General features: G+C 41.1%; 1 protein-coding gene across 1 annotated transcript; it reads left to right on the top strand.

Moving 5' to 3' along the window:
• Window positions 1-1287: 1287 nt before the first annotated feature.
• FAM177A1 (family with sequence similarity 177 member A1) lies at window positions 1288-17986 on the top strand. Its single transcript, XM_084288031.1, has 5 exons — window positions 1288-1447; window positions 5375-5551; window positions 12944-13010; window positions 14794-14891; window positions 15741-17986. Exons 1-5 carry the CDS (start codon window positions 1361-1363, stop codon window positions 15951-15953), a joined length of 642 nt encoding a protein of 213 aa, XP_084144157.1. The 5' UTR covers window positions 1288-1360; the 3' UTR covers window positions 15954-17986.
• The last annotated feature ends 44 nt before the right edge of the window (window positions 17987-18030 follow it).

The following is an 18030-nucleotide window of genomic DNA, read 5'->3' as shown; positions in this document are numbered from 1 at the left end:
CTCTCGATGGAAACTGACTGGGCTAGAACAACAGACAACAGGCCTGATGGACTTTTTCACTCCTTTGCTCCAGACAAGGAAGAGAAGGAACTACCCTGGCAGTTCAAGCATAAATGGCCTTTCATCACAGCTATTGAAAAGGATGCATCTCCTTCATAGAAGCTATTCTTAAGCCTCTCTGCCTGAGCAGCCCACTAAAAGAAGAAACAGTTTTGAGTCAATACATAGCTGTGTGATAGTAGCTGGACAATTAACTCTATTAGCACACAAAAGTAGCCATGAAAAGGCACAGGTATGGTTTTGTCAGAACTCTGTGTTATTTTTTTACTGATACTGGTCTTTACCTTTCATCAGGACTTCCATTGTTAACAACTACTGAAGTTGTCTAATTTGCAAATGCAAATTGTTCTGGGAGGTGAAAGTATTACTGCACAGCTGCTACTGTAACCATAGAAGCAAAGGACAGCGAGTTGGTTCATTTAATGATGTTCTAAGAGCTGCTAACATATTTCAATCAGTTCTTAATAAACACAATTCAGATCTAAGGATAAGGGGTATTTACTTGCCCTTATGCTAGTTTGCTTCTTTACAGTTTTAAGTAATACCTCATTATTTCTATATACAAAGCAGATGCTTGGTCCTGTACTGTATGAAGTAGTGCTGTATTCACTGGGTGTTTGTCATCAAACACTGATCACACATCCCATTTGTGAGTCACTTCCATCAGGGGAACTTTTCTGCTTTATGTAATTGTAAATCGGGTACGTTTGTGCTCTGTGAGACTTTAATTTGCCTCACAATCTGGATAATGCTGCGATGTGACTGAAAAATGGCGTAAGAGTCTGTGCCACAGCCCATAACTTTTGGAAGCCACGCGGAGTGGCAGGGTTGAAGGATGGCTCTTGCCATCACGTAGTGTGTTACAGCCGCCGACTCCTACCTTTAAAACATGATTCACTCCTCGGTTCCACAAAAAGGGTGCTTCAAACACTTCCTCCCCCAGCTGCCTTCCCTGCTGGTTGGCCGTGGCCGTGCCTTTCGCCCGGGTCAGCTCCGGCCAGGCGTGAGCGCCTCAGCCCCCGGGGGCCGGGACCCCCTCACTCCGCGTTTCTGCCTCCGGGACGATGCGAGGCGCCTCACGGCGGGCTCCCTTCCCCTCCCGGCGGGGCCGTGGGGCTCCCCTCGGACCCTAGGGGGCACGGCGGAGCGGGGCGGCCCGGCACCCCCCGTTGTCCTGCCCTCGCTCCGCGCCCCGCCCCGGCGGGCGGTGTGACGGGCGGTGCCGCCCGGCTGCTCGCCTCCCTGGGCCGCCGCGGGCCCGCTGCCGCCCTCCCCCGGCGCCTCGGCGGGCGGGAGGGAGATGGAGCAGGGGCTGTCCGCCATCACCCTGTACTGCGCCCCCGCCGCCGGCCCCGCGGCTGCCGCCTGCGCTATGGAGCCCGAGCCGGTGAGGAGCGGGGCCGGGGAGGGCGGCCATTTGCGGGGCGTTGCGAGCCCGGCGGGCAGGAGAGGGGAGGAGGAGGAAGGGAGGGAGGGAGAAAGGAAGGAAGGAAGGACGCGTGCCCTTCCAGTGAGCTGTGCTTACAGGCTCGGTGTCCTGCGTTTCACCTGTCACACAACGCCTCGCGCCAACGGGCCCGATAAATATTGCATTAGGACAGGGCTCCGCTGCCGGGCAGGTGCGCGAGGGGGCCTGGCAGGCTCCGTGGGTCCCTGCTGGGCTTTATCCCGATACCTGTGTGCTGCGCCGAGCTCCTCGGGCTCGCAGCGCCCGGGGTTTCTTTCCTACAGTTCCCTTTCCGACTGTCCTGTTTTGTCATCTGCTTCCAAAACACCCTGGCTTTTCAATTTCAGTTGGAGCACGATGGTGGAAAGTCAAGAAATATGCCAAAAAGCAAACCAAACCAAACCAAAAAAACACCAAAAAATACCTACCCCAGAAATTGATACGAACAAAACCGGTAAGGCAGGCAAGGCAGCAGGGGCAGAAATATTTCTCAATAGGCATTAGCAGCCCTCGAGTAACTGGCACTGTGGGATCGGTAGATGTGTGCAAACCCAATTCCTCGTCTTTCTGAGGGAGAGCGGCTGCCACCGGCTTTGGCATTTTGGAACAAAAGCTCTTGTACGTGGCACCGGGTTCTGACAGATGAGAAGGTGACAAAGTGAGTGGTCTGCTCTCCATAGTGCTGGTTGCTTTTCTTCGACGAGACTTGAGGTTTTTGCATTGCCTTGTGTTAGTTGTATTGAGCCCCAGTAGCTGCAGGTGTCCTGGCACACCTCATGCTTGATTGTAGCTTATTTGTTTGGGCATTTTGATAGTGGACTTAAATTCCATTGTGCTGGATATTGTACCAACAGGGCCACAATGTTCCCTGCACTGTGTGCTTTTGGCCAAAGGGTGAGGTAGGCGAGGAGGTGAAAACATGGTTAATGAGGAAGAGCAGCTCTGGATGTGACTTCTGACAGGCGAGGCTTATGGGGGAGTCATAAAGTGAAGAAAAATTCCAAGAGGGCATTTGAAAGGAAAGGGAAGTAGCTTTACAGTGTTCCTGGAGTCTCTTCACAGCCTTAGCTGGTGTGGCAGAAAGCACAAAGGTAACTGGCCCTCGTGTTGACACAAAGCTGACAGCGTAGAAGCCATGGTAAATACTTGTATAGCGTGAGGTTATGTCAGCTGCCGAGCCTTTCAAGACATATATAATATGTTGGAGGGGGATAGGCTTGTGGAAAAAAATGAGATGGCAACCTGAGCAGAGCTGTGTAATGACCTCTTGCACTGGAAAAGAAAGATCACGCTTGGAAAGAAAGATCAAATGTGTAAAGCCTGAAGCAGAAAATAATGTACTGTTTGGCTGCAAAGCGAACCTGGATGATACTTAGGGAATAGATCTGCATTGCTACACTTTTGGGTAGACCCTGTTGGAGAGGTAAATAAAATTTACTGATGCAGAACTTACTGCTTGCAGCTGGGTTGAGAGTTGGCTTTAAGTGGTGCTGTGTATGTAAAAATTAAAAGGACAAATGCTACTGTGATGACTAAAAGCAGCATCCGGGTTTGTTGGACGTGTAATAACCAAAGCAAGAGCTGACGTGTTTTATTTTATTTAATAATTTAGGACTCTGAACCAGATTACTAAGGGAAACTGGATTCATTGTTCCTTGATGAATCCTTATTGTCTTGAACTGCTGCATTTGTCTGAAACTTTGTACCGGTGCCAGCTGTGCTGAGCTTCTCACTGTAGGTAGTGTAAGTGGAGTGTGGGATGGGTTGAAAAGTGTGCAGTTTCCACAACCAGGGAATTAAAGCCCGCTTTTTAATCTTTAAATATTAACTGCAGTATTTTTCAAAGTTAAAATATGTTTGAAGCATTTGAGTTAAATTAATCAAAATCAGCAGAAGACTGTGCCTTTAGAGGAGCTTGTAGGCGAGGGTTTATGCTGCTCACGATTATTAATTACAATAATATTTGTGATGCTGTGTCACAAGAAATAATGCTCCTCAGTACTGTGACTAAACATGAACAATGAAATCACCATACTATGCCAATAAAAGAGTGTGAGATTTTCCTCAGAGGCTGATTCTGTGGTGCTTTATGCTCCAAAAAAAACAGAGCTGACTTGCAGTAAGTGGTCTCTGCTTTTCCAGTGGCAGCAAGGGGTGTTCCCTGTACTCAGGCTGTTTTGCTTTTTTCAGCATTCATATTTTTGTAGCTTTGTTGTTCTGCCACTGCTGTTTCCAAGACTGAAACTCAGCGGAGAGAATGCACTAGGCCCAGCACAGTCAGCTTTGTGTTCCTGCATGAAAACATAAGGCCGTTTCAGCTGGATTATACTTTGGAAAACTTGTCACTTAATTCTGCTCTGCTCCTCCAGGAAAACACACACAATGTGCCACGGTAGCTAAGAAACACTCCAGGAAGCTGAAATGACTTGCAGTTTTCTGAAGCTGCTGTACAAGGGCTAGGAAGGATGATGGATGTGTGTACTCCCTCTCCACATCGTCGGGCTTGGCACGTGATCTTTATATTCCCTCCCTCTGTTCTGTGGGCATGAGAAAAACCTATTGCCTGGAATGAAGGCAGCAGTTCTGCTCTCCTCTGCCTTCTCCTGCCCCGCTATACCATGCCCCCTGCTTATCCTAGCTAACAGCCTTTCTGTGTTGCAGGGCTAATTTATGTAATGCAGCAGAAGTGTCAGGAAGGGCACTACTGTGCTCATAATGATTAAGGGTTATCTTACAACTGTGTGATAAAAGTAAGTGTTTTTAGTAATAATTTTGATTTGTGATCTGTGAGGGCTGCTAGGGCTGCATAGACAAGAAGTCAAAAATTGGCACGTGTCTGTTTTATGCAGCCTTAATTCTGTGTGTGCCTACACACATTTTCTTCCACAAGTTTCTTATGCCGTGCTTTTAAATTACATGAACTCATGCATTTTTAAAAACCTTCACGGTACATTAAAAATGTGTGTCTAACATTTCCTGTCTTCTGTGTCCTTCTCTGTGTGGCAGGCGTGTTTTCAAAACAGTTTTTGCATTTGTTGTAGTAGTATTTAAAAGCTCTACCAAGATGTAGACTCTGTTTTGATAGATACAATACAAAACCTTACTAAAATTCTGTCTGTGGGAGTTATTAGCCTAAAGAATTATTGATTGGCCTTTGAACTAGGAGTGTATTTTTTCTATCGCTTGTGGCTCGAAGACGGCATTGTAGTATTCAGCAGCTCAAAGAACAAAACCGGACATTGTACTTCTCTTTTTCATCTGTCCTTACACACCAAATTAAGTGTCCTGCTTTTTGCATGATCCCTTGTACTGGTAGTGATTGCTGATGAAAGCCCAGAGAGGCAGATTCCTTGAGGCATCTTTCTAAATCTTGAGCTTGGTGGCTTAGTTATCCTTCACTCGGTTTTCTTTCGAACTAGAGCTTTCTGTCTAAACTTGCAAAGAGGTGGCTGTAGTGTCTGAGTTACTTGATTCACTTCAGGAGATGCTAATTCAGAAACCAACAGTACGCTTAAATATTAACACTTATGTGCTCATCAAATTATTTAAAGTGTTCTGCTAAGGAACTCTTACATAACAGCGTTCTGTTGGAACAGACGTTTTATAAAACCACCTTTCTGTGCTGAAATGAAGGCACTTATCTTTGTGTTATTTCTGGTGAATAGATAATTTTGTATGTATCTGCAAACAATGTTTCAGTCCTATCTATTATCTACAGCCAAGCTCTTGGATATATCCTTTGTATATGGTAAACAATCTAAAATTCTTTAAATACCTCATGAAGTTTTTTAAGGGGGAACTCTTACAGTTTTGCAGCTTATTGCACGGAAGTGTACTTGAGATAATGATTTTTTTTCTTCATTATAGCAACTTGCAAATGGAGATAGAGGCTTTGAGAATGTGGAGCTGGGTGTCATAGGGAAGAAGAAGAAAGTTCCCAGAAGGGTAATTCATTTTGCAAGTGGAGAAACAATGGAAGAATACAGCACAGATGAAGAGGAAGATGAACAAGAGAAGAAAGACCTGTTGCCTCCTGTAGATCCTGTAGGTATTTTGGTTGATAAATTGCTGCTTCTGGTTTATTGTATAATTACCTGCATTTTATCCTTTAATTTTTATGTCACAAATATGATTTTGTGCATTAAAGATTCAGTAAATTCGATTGCCTCTAGGCACCGAGAAATCTCAGAGAAATATTCTGCAAAGTTTTGTCCTGCAGCCCTCCCTCATTGAAATAGCCCTACTAATTAGAAATGGGTTTAATTTCTTCACAGTTCTAATCTGTCCTCTCCAGAATCTTCCCCTCTGATAATATTTGCTTGGTGTCTCTTTTATTCACACGGGCATTTGAAAAAATCAGTTGGGAGGGCATTTTTTCTTATCTTTGTTGGCAGTGGAGAGTTGAGCTTGTAACGTAGTGTTAGCATACCAGCAATTAAAGGAGTGTACAAAGGAAAGAAACAGATGATTTGCAGAAGTATAGGAAAACTTCATTGATACATCAAAAACAGGTTTTAAGGGGTCTGCCTAGTCCATGTATGTGAAGTCCATCTGTGTTTTAACCTGTTAAGATTTGCTCAACCTGAATCACATCTCCATGTGTTGGTCCAAATCCAAGGGAAGTTAGGACAGTTAAAGCTGTCTCTAATAGTGCGTTTTATGGCTACTAAAAAGAAAAAAAAAAAAATTCCCTTTTTGACAATGATTTGGTATCTACACTTAGAGGCAAAATGAAGTACATCACCTGTTTTATTCTGTTGGAGTGTCTGACAATGTGTTTTATAGCCTAGAGATTTGCAACCCCAGCAGCAGCGTGCTGGAGGAAGCAGCTCCCTGCCTTCTGGCAGCCAGCCTCGGAGAAGATAGGCATCCATCTCTTCATCTTTCCACACTCCCAGTCTCATGTTTCTTTTATGACAGCCCCACAAACTGGTGTTCCAACTACCTCCTACAATTCTGTCCTCCATAAACTGGGTCTGCAGTCCTGTTCCCTGCCTGCCTGCGGTACTCCCTTCCTGGCTCTTGCTTTGCTTGCCTGTACTGAAGTTAGAGGTGGAGCCCCTGAAATTGGCTGGATCCTTCCCTGTGTGCTGAGTACAGTGAAGTGGCTGGGAGTTTCTGCTTTGTGCAGCAGCCAGTCCTGCCTGATTGCACATTGGAGGCAAACGCCTGTTTAGAGTTGCTTGTTCCCACACTTCGATAAGAGTCTTGGCATGCACAGAAACTGGTGCTGCTTCCTACCTCACGTAAGCATTGCTGTCAGAATGACTCATGCACCAGAGTTTGGGAATTGGTGCTTAAGAAAAGTCATGTATGAAACTCACTATTTTCTGTACTACTAGGCTCTGTGTTTATTTATATGTGCATCCTTCCAGGAAAGCTGGGATTTCTTGGGGGGATTGCAGTGGAGTTTGACTTTCTGCTCATTCTTTTCTGAGAAAGCAGTGTGACCACGAGGAGCTTGCTTTGGGAAGGACTGTCAATCAATTCTTTTTTCCCCCCTCTGCAAAATTAATTTACCTTGAAGAAAAAGTAGTAGTTAGAGGACTGAGCTGCAATTAGACTATAGAAAGCTGGGGCTGGGGCTCCTGAGTAAAGCCATTGCATTTAATCTTGGATGGACTTGGCAGTGGCATCTCTTTCTTATTAAGCTGTTCCTGTATACAAGGAAAAGTAACGTTAGTCTGAGAGCAAGTGTTTCAGTGTAGAAAATAAATATACTAAACTTATGAACAATGAATAGATGTTAAGCTACCTTGCTGGGTGGGCTTTTGTTTGTTTGTTTGCATTTTGTCTTTGAGATGCTGTTCAAAGAAGTGCAAGAACTGTGAAACTTACCCAACATTCAGGTATCTTTGGAGTCAGATCTGTTTCCCACTGTGCAGGTTGTGTCAGATACCCATGGATGTGTACAAAGAGATTTGTTTTTTTCCAACTGTAATTAGCAGAGGACCAGATCAGTATAATTTCTCTGTCATTTCCCCTCAGTAGAGCAGTTTCACCATGATGGAAGGCTCAGGGGACTGTATGTGTTGTGAGGCCAGAGGAGTACCCACTGCTGTACAAATGGACGCTTAACTAAAAAACCTGCAAATATTCACAACAGCCAGGAATTCTGTGCGATCATTCTCCTGCTTTCCTAATATGGATTTTATTGTGAATACCTGAAAGTATATTGTATGGCACAGTTAAGATTGCTTTATTCCACTTCTATAGTTTATGAAATATTTAAATTTTATTACAATTTTTAATAAAAGGACCCTCCAAGGCTGAACATGTTATTGTGGAACACAGTATGCCTTATTATGCATTGCTTTTTACCTTGACAGAATAAACTTGATTAGACCAAGGGTTGCCATTAAGTGAAGTTTACCTTATCTGCTGTATGCTTCGTGTATCCCAACTGAGCCAGTGAATTGAAGAAATGTTAGTCCAAGCTGAGCTTTGATGTTTTAGCCAACAGCTGCCTTAAAAATGTTTTTATTGTAGGATTTCTATAAAAGCAATTAAATAGTCAGTTTGCTGGGACCAGCATGTCTAAAACTTGTTATCTCAGTTGGGATACAAAAAAGTATGTTGCAAATAATAGCTGTTTCTGGTCCAATTTATTTTTAGAAAAAGCACTTTAATATTTTGAATAGAAACTTTACATCATGAAAATTCAAAGCTCAGCTGGTATTGGCATACAAACAGGTTCTGAATTGAGTTTAAGAGAAACAAATGTTTTGCCGTGTTGTAAAGAAACTTCTGCAGTAACTACCTGGGTTTAATTACGCTTTAGAGCTAAGCAGATGATGATGATGTCTTTCTTGCTAAGCAAAGTAGCATGTGTGTACTCTGGTAATATGACAACTAAAGAGCTCACTGTGATGGACTGGTGTCACTCGTAACTAAACAAATTCTCATAAAGTACTGAGTCTTAGGCTGTGCTTTGAAACAACGATTCCAGCACTTCTGTAGGTCAGCGTTCAGGTCACTTAAATTTTTGGACTGGAACGTCCTTTTGTTCTGGTGTTTTGTTCTTTTTAAGAGTGAATTGAATCCAGAACACAGGGCATGCTTAATAAATTTTGCTCTGGTTGTTGTTTTTAGATGATAGCATTCAGTATTATTCATGTTCTCCTTGGCCTCTTTGGTGCTTGTAAATGCTTTAACTGAATCTTCTATCAAAAAATGTAGATGCTTACACTTTACATGTAAATCTTTTGCTTCTGTCCACCAAAACCTTGCTTTATAACTTTTTGTTTTGTTTTAATTAGAACAAGAAATTAAACTTCTGTAACTTGTTCTAGAAGGTAATCTTTCTGTTTATCCCTGGAGTTCCGCTTGCTATGGAGTCTTGGTTGCATGAGTAAGCAGAACGTGGAGTCTAAGCCTTTGCAGAACATCTATCATCAACTATATAATTATTGATTCTAACCGTAGAATTCATCCTGAGCACATTTCTGTGACAGAGCTCCAAAACAGATGTAATTTTGTTAACTTTCAGTGCTTGGAAAGACTGAAACACGTTCTTACAGGAAGGTTATTGTGATATCCTGTAGTTAAAAGGAGCTTAACTTCATACAGCAAAGAAAGCATTGTTTTTATGCTATTGAGGACTCTTAAACTCTAATTTCATTTTAAAAGTTCTGGAATGAGGGAGAAAAATAGTGACTTAATAATAGCTGTTCATAATATCATAGAAGCTTTTTTGATGAAGAAGGGGTATGTGTTCCTGAATCTTGTTTTCGCTGGCTCATTAGTTGCCACAGTTCTACCTGGTGTGTACACTGAAGGACCTATTACAGCAATGACCAGTCATTAATTTAACTCATTTAAAATGAGTCTTGACATAGAAAACAATGAAAAAAATATCTATTTGGTGGTATTTAACTCTCAACAACATAGTTTATTTTTTCTTTAAATGGGAAATGATTCTTTACCTCCTTTTACCATTTTCTCTGCCAACAAAAAAAACAAACAAACAAAACAAAACAAAAACATATCTTGTGAAAGTTCAAATGTTACCAGGGACTGAAATCTGGCAAAAGTAAGTATAGATGTGGATTGTTTGTATGGTACACACTCTGCTGAGCTTCTGAGCACATGTATTCCCTTCAGCAGCCCCATACTAGGAAACAGTATCATATTGTTACTGAATCATAGCCCTTTGGTTTTATCAATGGTTGAATTTGTTACGTGATTCCTACTTAAAATGCATTACACCAACACCTTCTGGAGGTAGATTTGGACAGGTCCTATTATGGCTGAGTGTCAGGTTAGAATTGTACATTGATTTGTACTTTAAAAGCTGAGTGTAGCAAGCATTATGTTTTCTGTTTTAAACAGCCAAATGAAGTCATGATAGCAGAACAGTATAGGTAAGCATTGCAGAAACATACACTTAAGAGTAGAATGATGCTAGGAGAAATACTATTGCCTCCTAATACTGTGTCCTGTATTCCATTCAAGAAGCACAGTACTACTGTGTCCTTGTTTTAATTGAAGCCATTCCTCTGGCTGAAGGATATTGATGCACAGCATCAGGGCATGTGGTTCTTACCAACCATTAATAAGACCTGACTTTGGTGCCATTTTCCAGAGTCATTCAATGCATTAAGGCTACATCACAGAGGATTAGTTTGCACTGAGCTTTTGCATAACACTTCACATCACCCATAACATTCCACAAGGTTCTTGTTCTCTCCAGTACCTCTTCTCGCCTCATATTTGCCATTCTTGCTTAGGTCTCTTGAGGTGCTACCCAAACTTACCTTGAGGGGGGGAAAGAAAAAAAAAAAAAAAAGAGGAGGGTTATTTCTCCCAGATGTGTTCCCCTGTTTCTGCTTGTTCTCAGTGGTTTACTCTACAAAACATTTAATTTTTACTGCTTAATTTTCATAAAGTATCTTCTCTTGGTTTTATGTTGCCTTTTGAGATACTTGATAGAAGGCTCCTTTTTTAAATTATTGGGACCAGCAAAGCAACACTGGATATCACAGAATCACGGAAAGACAGGAGTGAAGAAGTGTCTGGTTGGGCTAGAGACCTTTGTTGTCAGAAAGCAGAGGTTTCTACAAAGTTGAACTTAGAAGTACTTCTAACATACCAAACTGTTCTTTAATTGTAGTGGGAAAATAGAGGAAATAGAAAGCATCTCTGTGCCTGCAGAGTCTCAAATTTTATGTTTGTGGTACTACAATAGTACGTTAGAATATTCTGTGTCTGATTTACTTCTGTCACGTTGAAGCTCAGCTTCTCTTTTTATCCTTAAATGTTAAGGGGACTCTTGTAGCTTCTTGCGTACTGCTGCACAGCAGGCCTTTGTTTGTCCTGTGCACTGTGTGAATGCTTTTTAACCTTGTCACCTTGTTATGAAGGATTGTACAGAGGCTTGTCAATGCCATTATTTGCACCTGTGGCAACAAGCTTTTCCAGCACTTTTCTTGACTTCTTCAACTGAACAAACTGAGAAATGATTGTCGTTAGTCTGTCTGCCAGCTGAGTACGTAATCAACAAGCGGGAGGTGCTTTTGTGTAAGCAGGATAGCAGCTGGTTTTGCTTACACTTTTACCTTGGCAGGATATTTTCCATACCCAGTGCCAAAAATATCTAGCATCTGGCTTTTTTCTGCCTGCCCAGCTTGAGTTTCTGGCTTGACAGATTGTACGCAGTGATGAGATTTCCCCTGAGCTTTCTCTTCTCAAGGCTAAACAGCCCCAGCTCCCTTATCCTTCCCTCATGTGGGAGATGCTCCAGTCCCTTTATCATCGTAGCAGTGGTGCATCCCATCAGGGCTCATGAATTCACATATGTCCAGTTTGCTTGAGTATTCTGTAAGCTGATCCTCCTCCATACTTTTCCTTATGCTACACCTTCCCTCAGTCCTCTAGTTTTCTGAAGGCCGGTCTTACTAGTAAACACTGAGGTGAAGATGGCTTTCACTACCTCAGCCTTTTCTACATCCTGCATCACCAGAGCCCTTGCCCCATTCAGCAGTGGGCCCACATCTTCCTTTTGCTACTGAACTTACAGCAGCCCTTCTTATTGCTCTTTAAATCCAGGTGCACTTTGGCTTTCCTAATCGTGTCCCTGCATGCTCAGGCTGCTTTATATTCTTCTACATTATCTGTCCCTGCTTCCAGCTTTGTATAGTCCCTTTCTGTGACTCAGTTTGGACAGGAGCTCCTCATTCATCCACACAGGCCTGCTGGCATTTCTGCCTGACTTCCTACTTTTTGGGATGGATTGCTCATGAGCCTGAAGGAGATGATCTTGGAATATCAACCAGTGTTCATAGGCCCCTCTTCCCTCCAGGGCCTTTTCCCCTGGAACTTTTCCAAGCAGGTCCCTGAAGAGGTCAGTCTGCCCTCCTGAAGCCCAGGGTTGTGATTTGTTTTTCCCTCTGCTCCTTCCTCTCAGGATCCTGAACTCCACCACCTCAGTCACTGCAGCTGACGCTGCCTCGAACATTCACAGCCCCAGTGAGTTCTTCCTCATTTGTATGAGTATGAGGTGCAGTAGAGCACCTCTCCTCGTTGGCTTCTCTGTCACTCGTGTCAAGAAGTTATCAGTTCTCTCAAGGTACCTGCTACGGTGTTCCTCCAGCAGGTATCAGGGGGGTTGAAGTCCCCATGAGATGCAGGGCCTGCAAATGGGAGGCTGCTTCTAGCTGTCTGTAGAAGGCCTCACCCATGTGTTCTTCCTAGTCAGGTGCCCTGTAGCAGACACACTCGGATGGCACCCATAATCAGTTCTTTAATCCTTACCTGGAAGCTCTCAGCTGGCTTCTTATCCTTGAAAGCTTCGTTGCCTACGTGCAAATGCTTGAGGTGACAGCTGAAGCCCTGGTTTGTTAATTTGGTGATCCCTTCCCTTCACATTATCTTAGGCCCTTTGCTAATCAGCCCTGTCCACTGCTCCCTCACAGAGCCACTGGTGACTCTCTCCCTCCCTCACTGTTCCTAGCTTTGTTCTTCAGGTACAATTCCAAATGATAATTCATATCTGTGTTTAAATATATGGAAGCAGCTTGTTATGACCACTTTGAAGTGTTGTTTTGCTTGTTTATTTTTTAAAATGTCTCTCATAGTTCTCCCGTTACTACAATCAGGGAATACTTGGTTAACCCACTTCTCTCTTTGGTCTGACAGAATGCAGACCTTTATAATTTTAGGAGTTACCTTGGGATTGAGCTGGATGCTTGCTGTTTCCCAAGTTTGGGAGTAGGAAACAAAAAACAGTGAAATGAGTGTTCCCAGATATAACAGCTTTCTATCTTATGGTGATACTTCATGCATGTCTTGCCTAGACTTACTTGAAAGCAAAAATACTGTGGTAGCTGGCAAACAGGCAATGTCACAGATCTTTCTTCTCTGTCTGAGCTTTCATGTGTGTTATTATGTACAACGAGCTTACGGCTACACATACTAATACTAGTTTTGTTGTTACAGACAACGCTCACGTGGGGACCCTACTTATGGTTTCATATGCTGAGAGTTGCCACTTCAACGCTATCAGGTATTGCTTTAGTTAATTCTTACATAAACCCGTGAAGGGATATTGAGTCACTCTGACGGGCTGTAAATCATCTTTGTGATCTACCGGTCAATTTTTCAAAAATATGATTGTGGTTTTGTTGTGTGTTTTTTTTTTTTTTTTTTTTTTCTGTGCAGACATAATCTCTTGTCTTTAGCACTAATTTTATTTATTAATTTATTTTCAAGCAACAACTGTTGAATGAAGAATGAACAGAAAAATCCCTTTGCTGAACACTTTTTAATTTTTCTCTTTTTCTCCATACGGAGTGATGGCGATGTTGGCAAGGGATTTATTTCAGCATCTCTTATATAACCCTTTTGAGTGATTTTATCTGAAAAGAATGCTGTTTGGCCTAACTAAATTGAGTTTTTATGAAGACTTAAACTGGAAAGTATCTTAAAACACACTTAGTCTTGTGCTTTACAACAGTTGCAAAATAAACAAAAATAGGGCTATTTTACAAGTCTTAAACCCACTACACAAAATTTTCATTGACCTGTGGACCTCATAAAATTTTGTTAAGTTTTTAGACAGCTTGTCATAATCTGTGTTCCTCACAAATTGTAAAGTATCTGTATTGTATACTGACAAATATTTGTGGGATTTCCATGATTGTACAGCCTCAATTTAAACTATTGACAGTCTACCCTATTGATTTTTATTGTTTTTAGAAGCACCTTAATGTACAGTGAATCCTATTCGTTGCATACCTTTTCCTTATACCCAGTGGTAGATATTGCTTTCCTTTTTTCAGAAGTTTTTATGAATTTGAAGATTGCTACATATTTGCATCTCACTTCAATGTCATTGAACTTTGTCATTTGAACTGGTCTTTTGCAAAGGCTCTGTCTGTAAGGATGCTTGCAAAATGACTGAATCCTCACGGAGACATTCAGTTTCTGACTTCTGTTTTCACTGAAGATGACTAACTTATTCACATCCTCAAGGATGTGAATTTTTAATTTGAAGTGCAGTATATTTGATTTCTTGCTTGCTTTTACTCAAGGATCAGTGCTTTAGCCATCATCGTGGTAGAGAGACTGACTGACCTAAACCCACCTATTCCATCCTTCTGATTGCACTACCTGTTTTAGCAAAGGAGAACTGCATGTAGCCTCTAGCTTGAAAACTGAGACAGCTGACACCTAAAAATTTAATTAATCCATCAGTATGCTACACAGAGCATTGTTAAAACTGATACTGGCTTAAAGTATACATCTATCGATAAATAACTTCAGTTGGTTGATATCATTAGACTGAATTGTCAGTCCAGTTGGTAGCCATGTATTTTTAACTAACCTTAATTTTCAGTTAAAGTTCAAGTAAAAGCTTATACTATAACTGATGACCTAGCAGAACAAACCTGGATGCAAAGCTAAAACTGGTAGAATGCAAACAATACCGTCATCAAGGCTTTTGTTGTGTTTTTTGTTTGTTGTTGTTGTTGTTGTTTTTTGGGTCCATTCTCTGTCTTAAGGAACAATTATTAGTATATAGACCCGTAGTATATAGACCTGTGTGGTGCCAGGATTTGGACTTGATGATCCTTATGGGTCCCTTCCAACTCGGGATATTCTATGATTCTATATTTAGCTAATAAAAACTATATATAAGTAGATTAGCATAGCAGATTTTATTTTTGTCTTTTGAGTGAAGTAGAACTATGGAAAACCATTCAGGAGAGATGACACCTTTAAAAGCAGAACTGTGTTCAAGAACTTTCTTCTTGATACTAACCATTTGTAAATCTCTCTATTTTCAGTGTGTGATTTCCTTGGGGAAAAGATTGCATCTGTTTTGGGGATAAGCACACCAAAATACCAATATGCCATTGATGAGTATTACAGAATGAAGAAAGAGGTATGTGTGTGAAATAGGGTTCTTACATTTTTTTTCTCCCTACTTATCTTCCCTGGCATTTTCAAAAATAAAATTTGTATTCGTGCATTACTTACTAAAATGAAGTTAAATTTTAGAACCTCTCTTTCAGTTTTCCTTCAGTTTTCTTTTGATGCTTGATTTATGCTTGCTTATCCATTAGTATTTTCTCACCAGCTTATCTGTTGGGTCCTGAGCACTGCTGTACTTGCTTCTCTTCTACAAGGCATTTTAAAGTCCAGGCTGGGAGAAAGCTGGAAGGAGCAGTTCCTAAAGAGGCAGCTGCCTCACATTACTCACTTAAAGTGAGTGTACTTTGAAACTCTGAAACTTGTCCCATTTCATGTGATAGGAAGTGCCAAGGGTAAATTGAACATTATGTTACCATTTGTTCTGAACCGTAACTTAAAATGAATGATAGCCAGTACTTTATGCAAAAATAAAAAAAATACAAAAATTAGTAAATCTCATTTGGAAGAAATGTGAAACGTTTAAAGCTTTGATACTTTTTAATAGCTTTTAATTATTAAGGGTTGAAAATGCTTTATAGGTGGACCTATCACTGCTACTTTTGATTAAAAACTGCTTATCTAGATGTCTTTTTTTTCTGTTTATGTAACACACTTTAATCCATCACTTTGGGCTATTTCTAGAATTCCCATTATAGAGGAGAAAAAACAACAAAACACCCAATCTTGTGATAAACTAGTGACTATTCTGTAGCAGAACAAATATTCTTTTCTTGTAATAGAACTGGTATGTTGTTACAGAACATAAGTGGTGTTTATTTCAAGTAAACAGTAACTTACGAATCTGGTTACATATTTTCAGGAGGAAGAGGAGGAACAAGAAAACAAATTATCAGAAGAAGCAGAAAGACAGCATCAGGAGCAGCAGAACAAGGCACAAGCTGAAGCTCCTGTCCAGACAGACCAGCCTGAATCAACAACATGTACTTCATTTGTGAATTTAAACTTTGAAAATGAGGGAGATAGCCACTCTGTTGTGGAAAATAAACAAGATGTAGTTACTGTCCCTACCTAAGTATAAAGCTCTGTATAATGTAGGAAATAGGAAGTGTCAGGTGTCACGATCTGGCTAGAAGGAGGAAAAATAGGATTATACTTATTCAGTGTAATACAACTTACAGCATTCTTATTGATCAGGAGAGAGCTAGGTGATGTCTCTTCAGCCTGTCTGCCTAATAAAGGCTGAGGCATTCTGCCAAATTGGCACTTCAGTGAAAATGAAAATTGCACTACAAACATTTGGTCTAAAATTGAATTTCTGTGTAAAGCAAGTAAAAATGTCTTTCCTTTAAATTGCTGTCTGGCACAGTGGATTGCAGATGCAGTGCTGTTCCTCCTTGTGAACACCAATTTCTGATCTGCACGTTGTTTGCAACTTGGCTCTCTATGAATAGATTGATAGGAATCAATGTCCTGTAACTCACAAGTCATTATAATCGCTTCTGAATTTCCCTATTTATTGTCACTATTGTGTGCATGTATCTTTTTCTGTTACTAACACAAGAGAGGTTAGATTTAATGTTAATTAGATTTAAGGGCCTAATGGAACACTTTCCTTTTCTTTTTTTTAACTCTAAAGGAGGCTGTAAACACCCTTAAGTATTTATGAACTAGTACGAGCACTTTTGGGGGCTAATAGTGCTCAGCTGCGCTATGTAATGCTGTAGCAAAGTACAGAACTAGCATCTGTGTAAGATGCTGTCACTCCAAATCCAAGAATTAACAGATTCTTTACCTGCTCTGAATTGGGCTGGGATGTAAACTGAAGTCTTGCTGAATTATAGCAATTACTGGACATCGCGTATGGTACTAGTTTGTAACTACAGAAACTTTCTTAACATAAATTACTTGAGTCAGTGTACTTGATTAAATAAACAACCTGTTTAAGGTTAATGTTTATTTATGAATAAGGAGTGGGCCACTGAAGGTATCTATTCCCCTCTAGTGCAGAATATATATGTAACTGGAGATTAGAAAACCAGGCTTATGACTTTTTTAAACATGAAAAGCATTTGTTTCAATATTGAAACAATATTCATTTTTGTTTAAGTGAAATGCAGGTGGCTCCAGTTCATAACCAGCCCCAAATACCATTCACTTAAAAGAATTTTAGTGCAGTGACCACGATCCTGCTTCTACCCTGTTCAAGGTGAATGGTTTGCTTTGGGACAATCAGGTACTGCTCCTGCAGGCAGATAAACAAGCAACTGTGTGTGTCCCAGTCACTGTCTATGCAGAAAGTTTATTGATAAATGAGCAGAAGACCTGTACTAGTTACCGTAGGGAGTGTTGTTTTTGTCCTCGAGACTTCTAAAAATAAACCTGAAGAGGCTTCAGAGAAAGTTTATGTTGGGCATCATCACACTTGCCTGGCTTTGGTCCCACTACCAGCTACCTGAGGAGACTGCTGGAACAGCACAGGCCAGAAAGCTCAGCTCTTAGTTTGCAGAGCTCAAACAACTCTGCCTGAACTAGCATCCCATTCAACTCAAACTCTCTCTTCTCATCTGCCCCTAGCATTCCAGCACTTCAGCAAATCTGAGTAAGATCCATTCATCAGCTCTGTTTGATCTGTTTTGATGCTCTGTTCTTTGCCTTTTTGAATTGTAATGCAGAGGGTGCTGACAGCTGTGCAAAATCATGCCATAGCCCTGAACATCTGCAAAGGAGAGTATGGTTCTGTATTGTGTAGGGAATACAGAGAAAGAGAGATCGTGTTGGGAGTTCTTGTACTATAGCAAAGATAAAAAGCAGCCCCTAGCTCAAGAGTAGAAACTGTAGAGCTGAAGGATGCTTTGCTTTTCTGCAGAGAAAATGTCAGTTGTATTTTCTTTTTTCCCAACTATCTGTTACATCAGAAATGCTCTCACTGCCTCGGGGTTAAACTTGTTTGTATAAAATGCTGTATTACTCACTGTGCCTTAACTTAATCCTTCCTGTCAGTTTTTTTGCGAATTGTATGAAAGTGGTTACTTTCATAATGGTTTAATTTTTCTGTAAATGCATTAATTGGTTATTTTATATTTAATATGATTTTTGAACTGAAAATTGGCTGTGGCTTTTCCTTTGAGACTGTGTATTCTTTGAAAGTT

The sequence above is a fragment of the Netta rufina genome (assembly GCF_964035555.1).
Source record: "Netta rufina genome assembly, chromosome: 5".
Lineage (NCBI taxonomy): Eukaryota > Metazoa > Chordata > Aves > Anseriformes > Anatidae > Netta > Netta rufina.
Note: the sequence above shows the minus strand (reverse complement) of the source record. Positions and strands in the feature narration are given on the sequence as shown.

Bases quoted from the DNA above. Each gene is read 5' to 3' on its own strand.
- FAM177A1 (XM_084288031.1), top strand. From the start codon at position 1,361: ATGGAGCAGGGGCTGTCCGCCATCACCCTGTACTGCGCCCCCGCCGCC. The intron at 1,448-5,374 runs GTGAGGAGCGGG...TCTTCATTATAG, and splicing joins GCGCTATGGAGCCCGAGCCG to CAACTTGCAAATGGAGATAG. The intron at 5,552-12,943 runs GTAGGTATTTTG...TTGTTGTTACAG, and splicing joins TGTTGCCTCCTGTAGATCCT to ACAACGCTCACGTGGGGACC.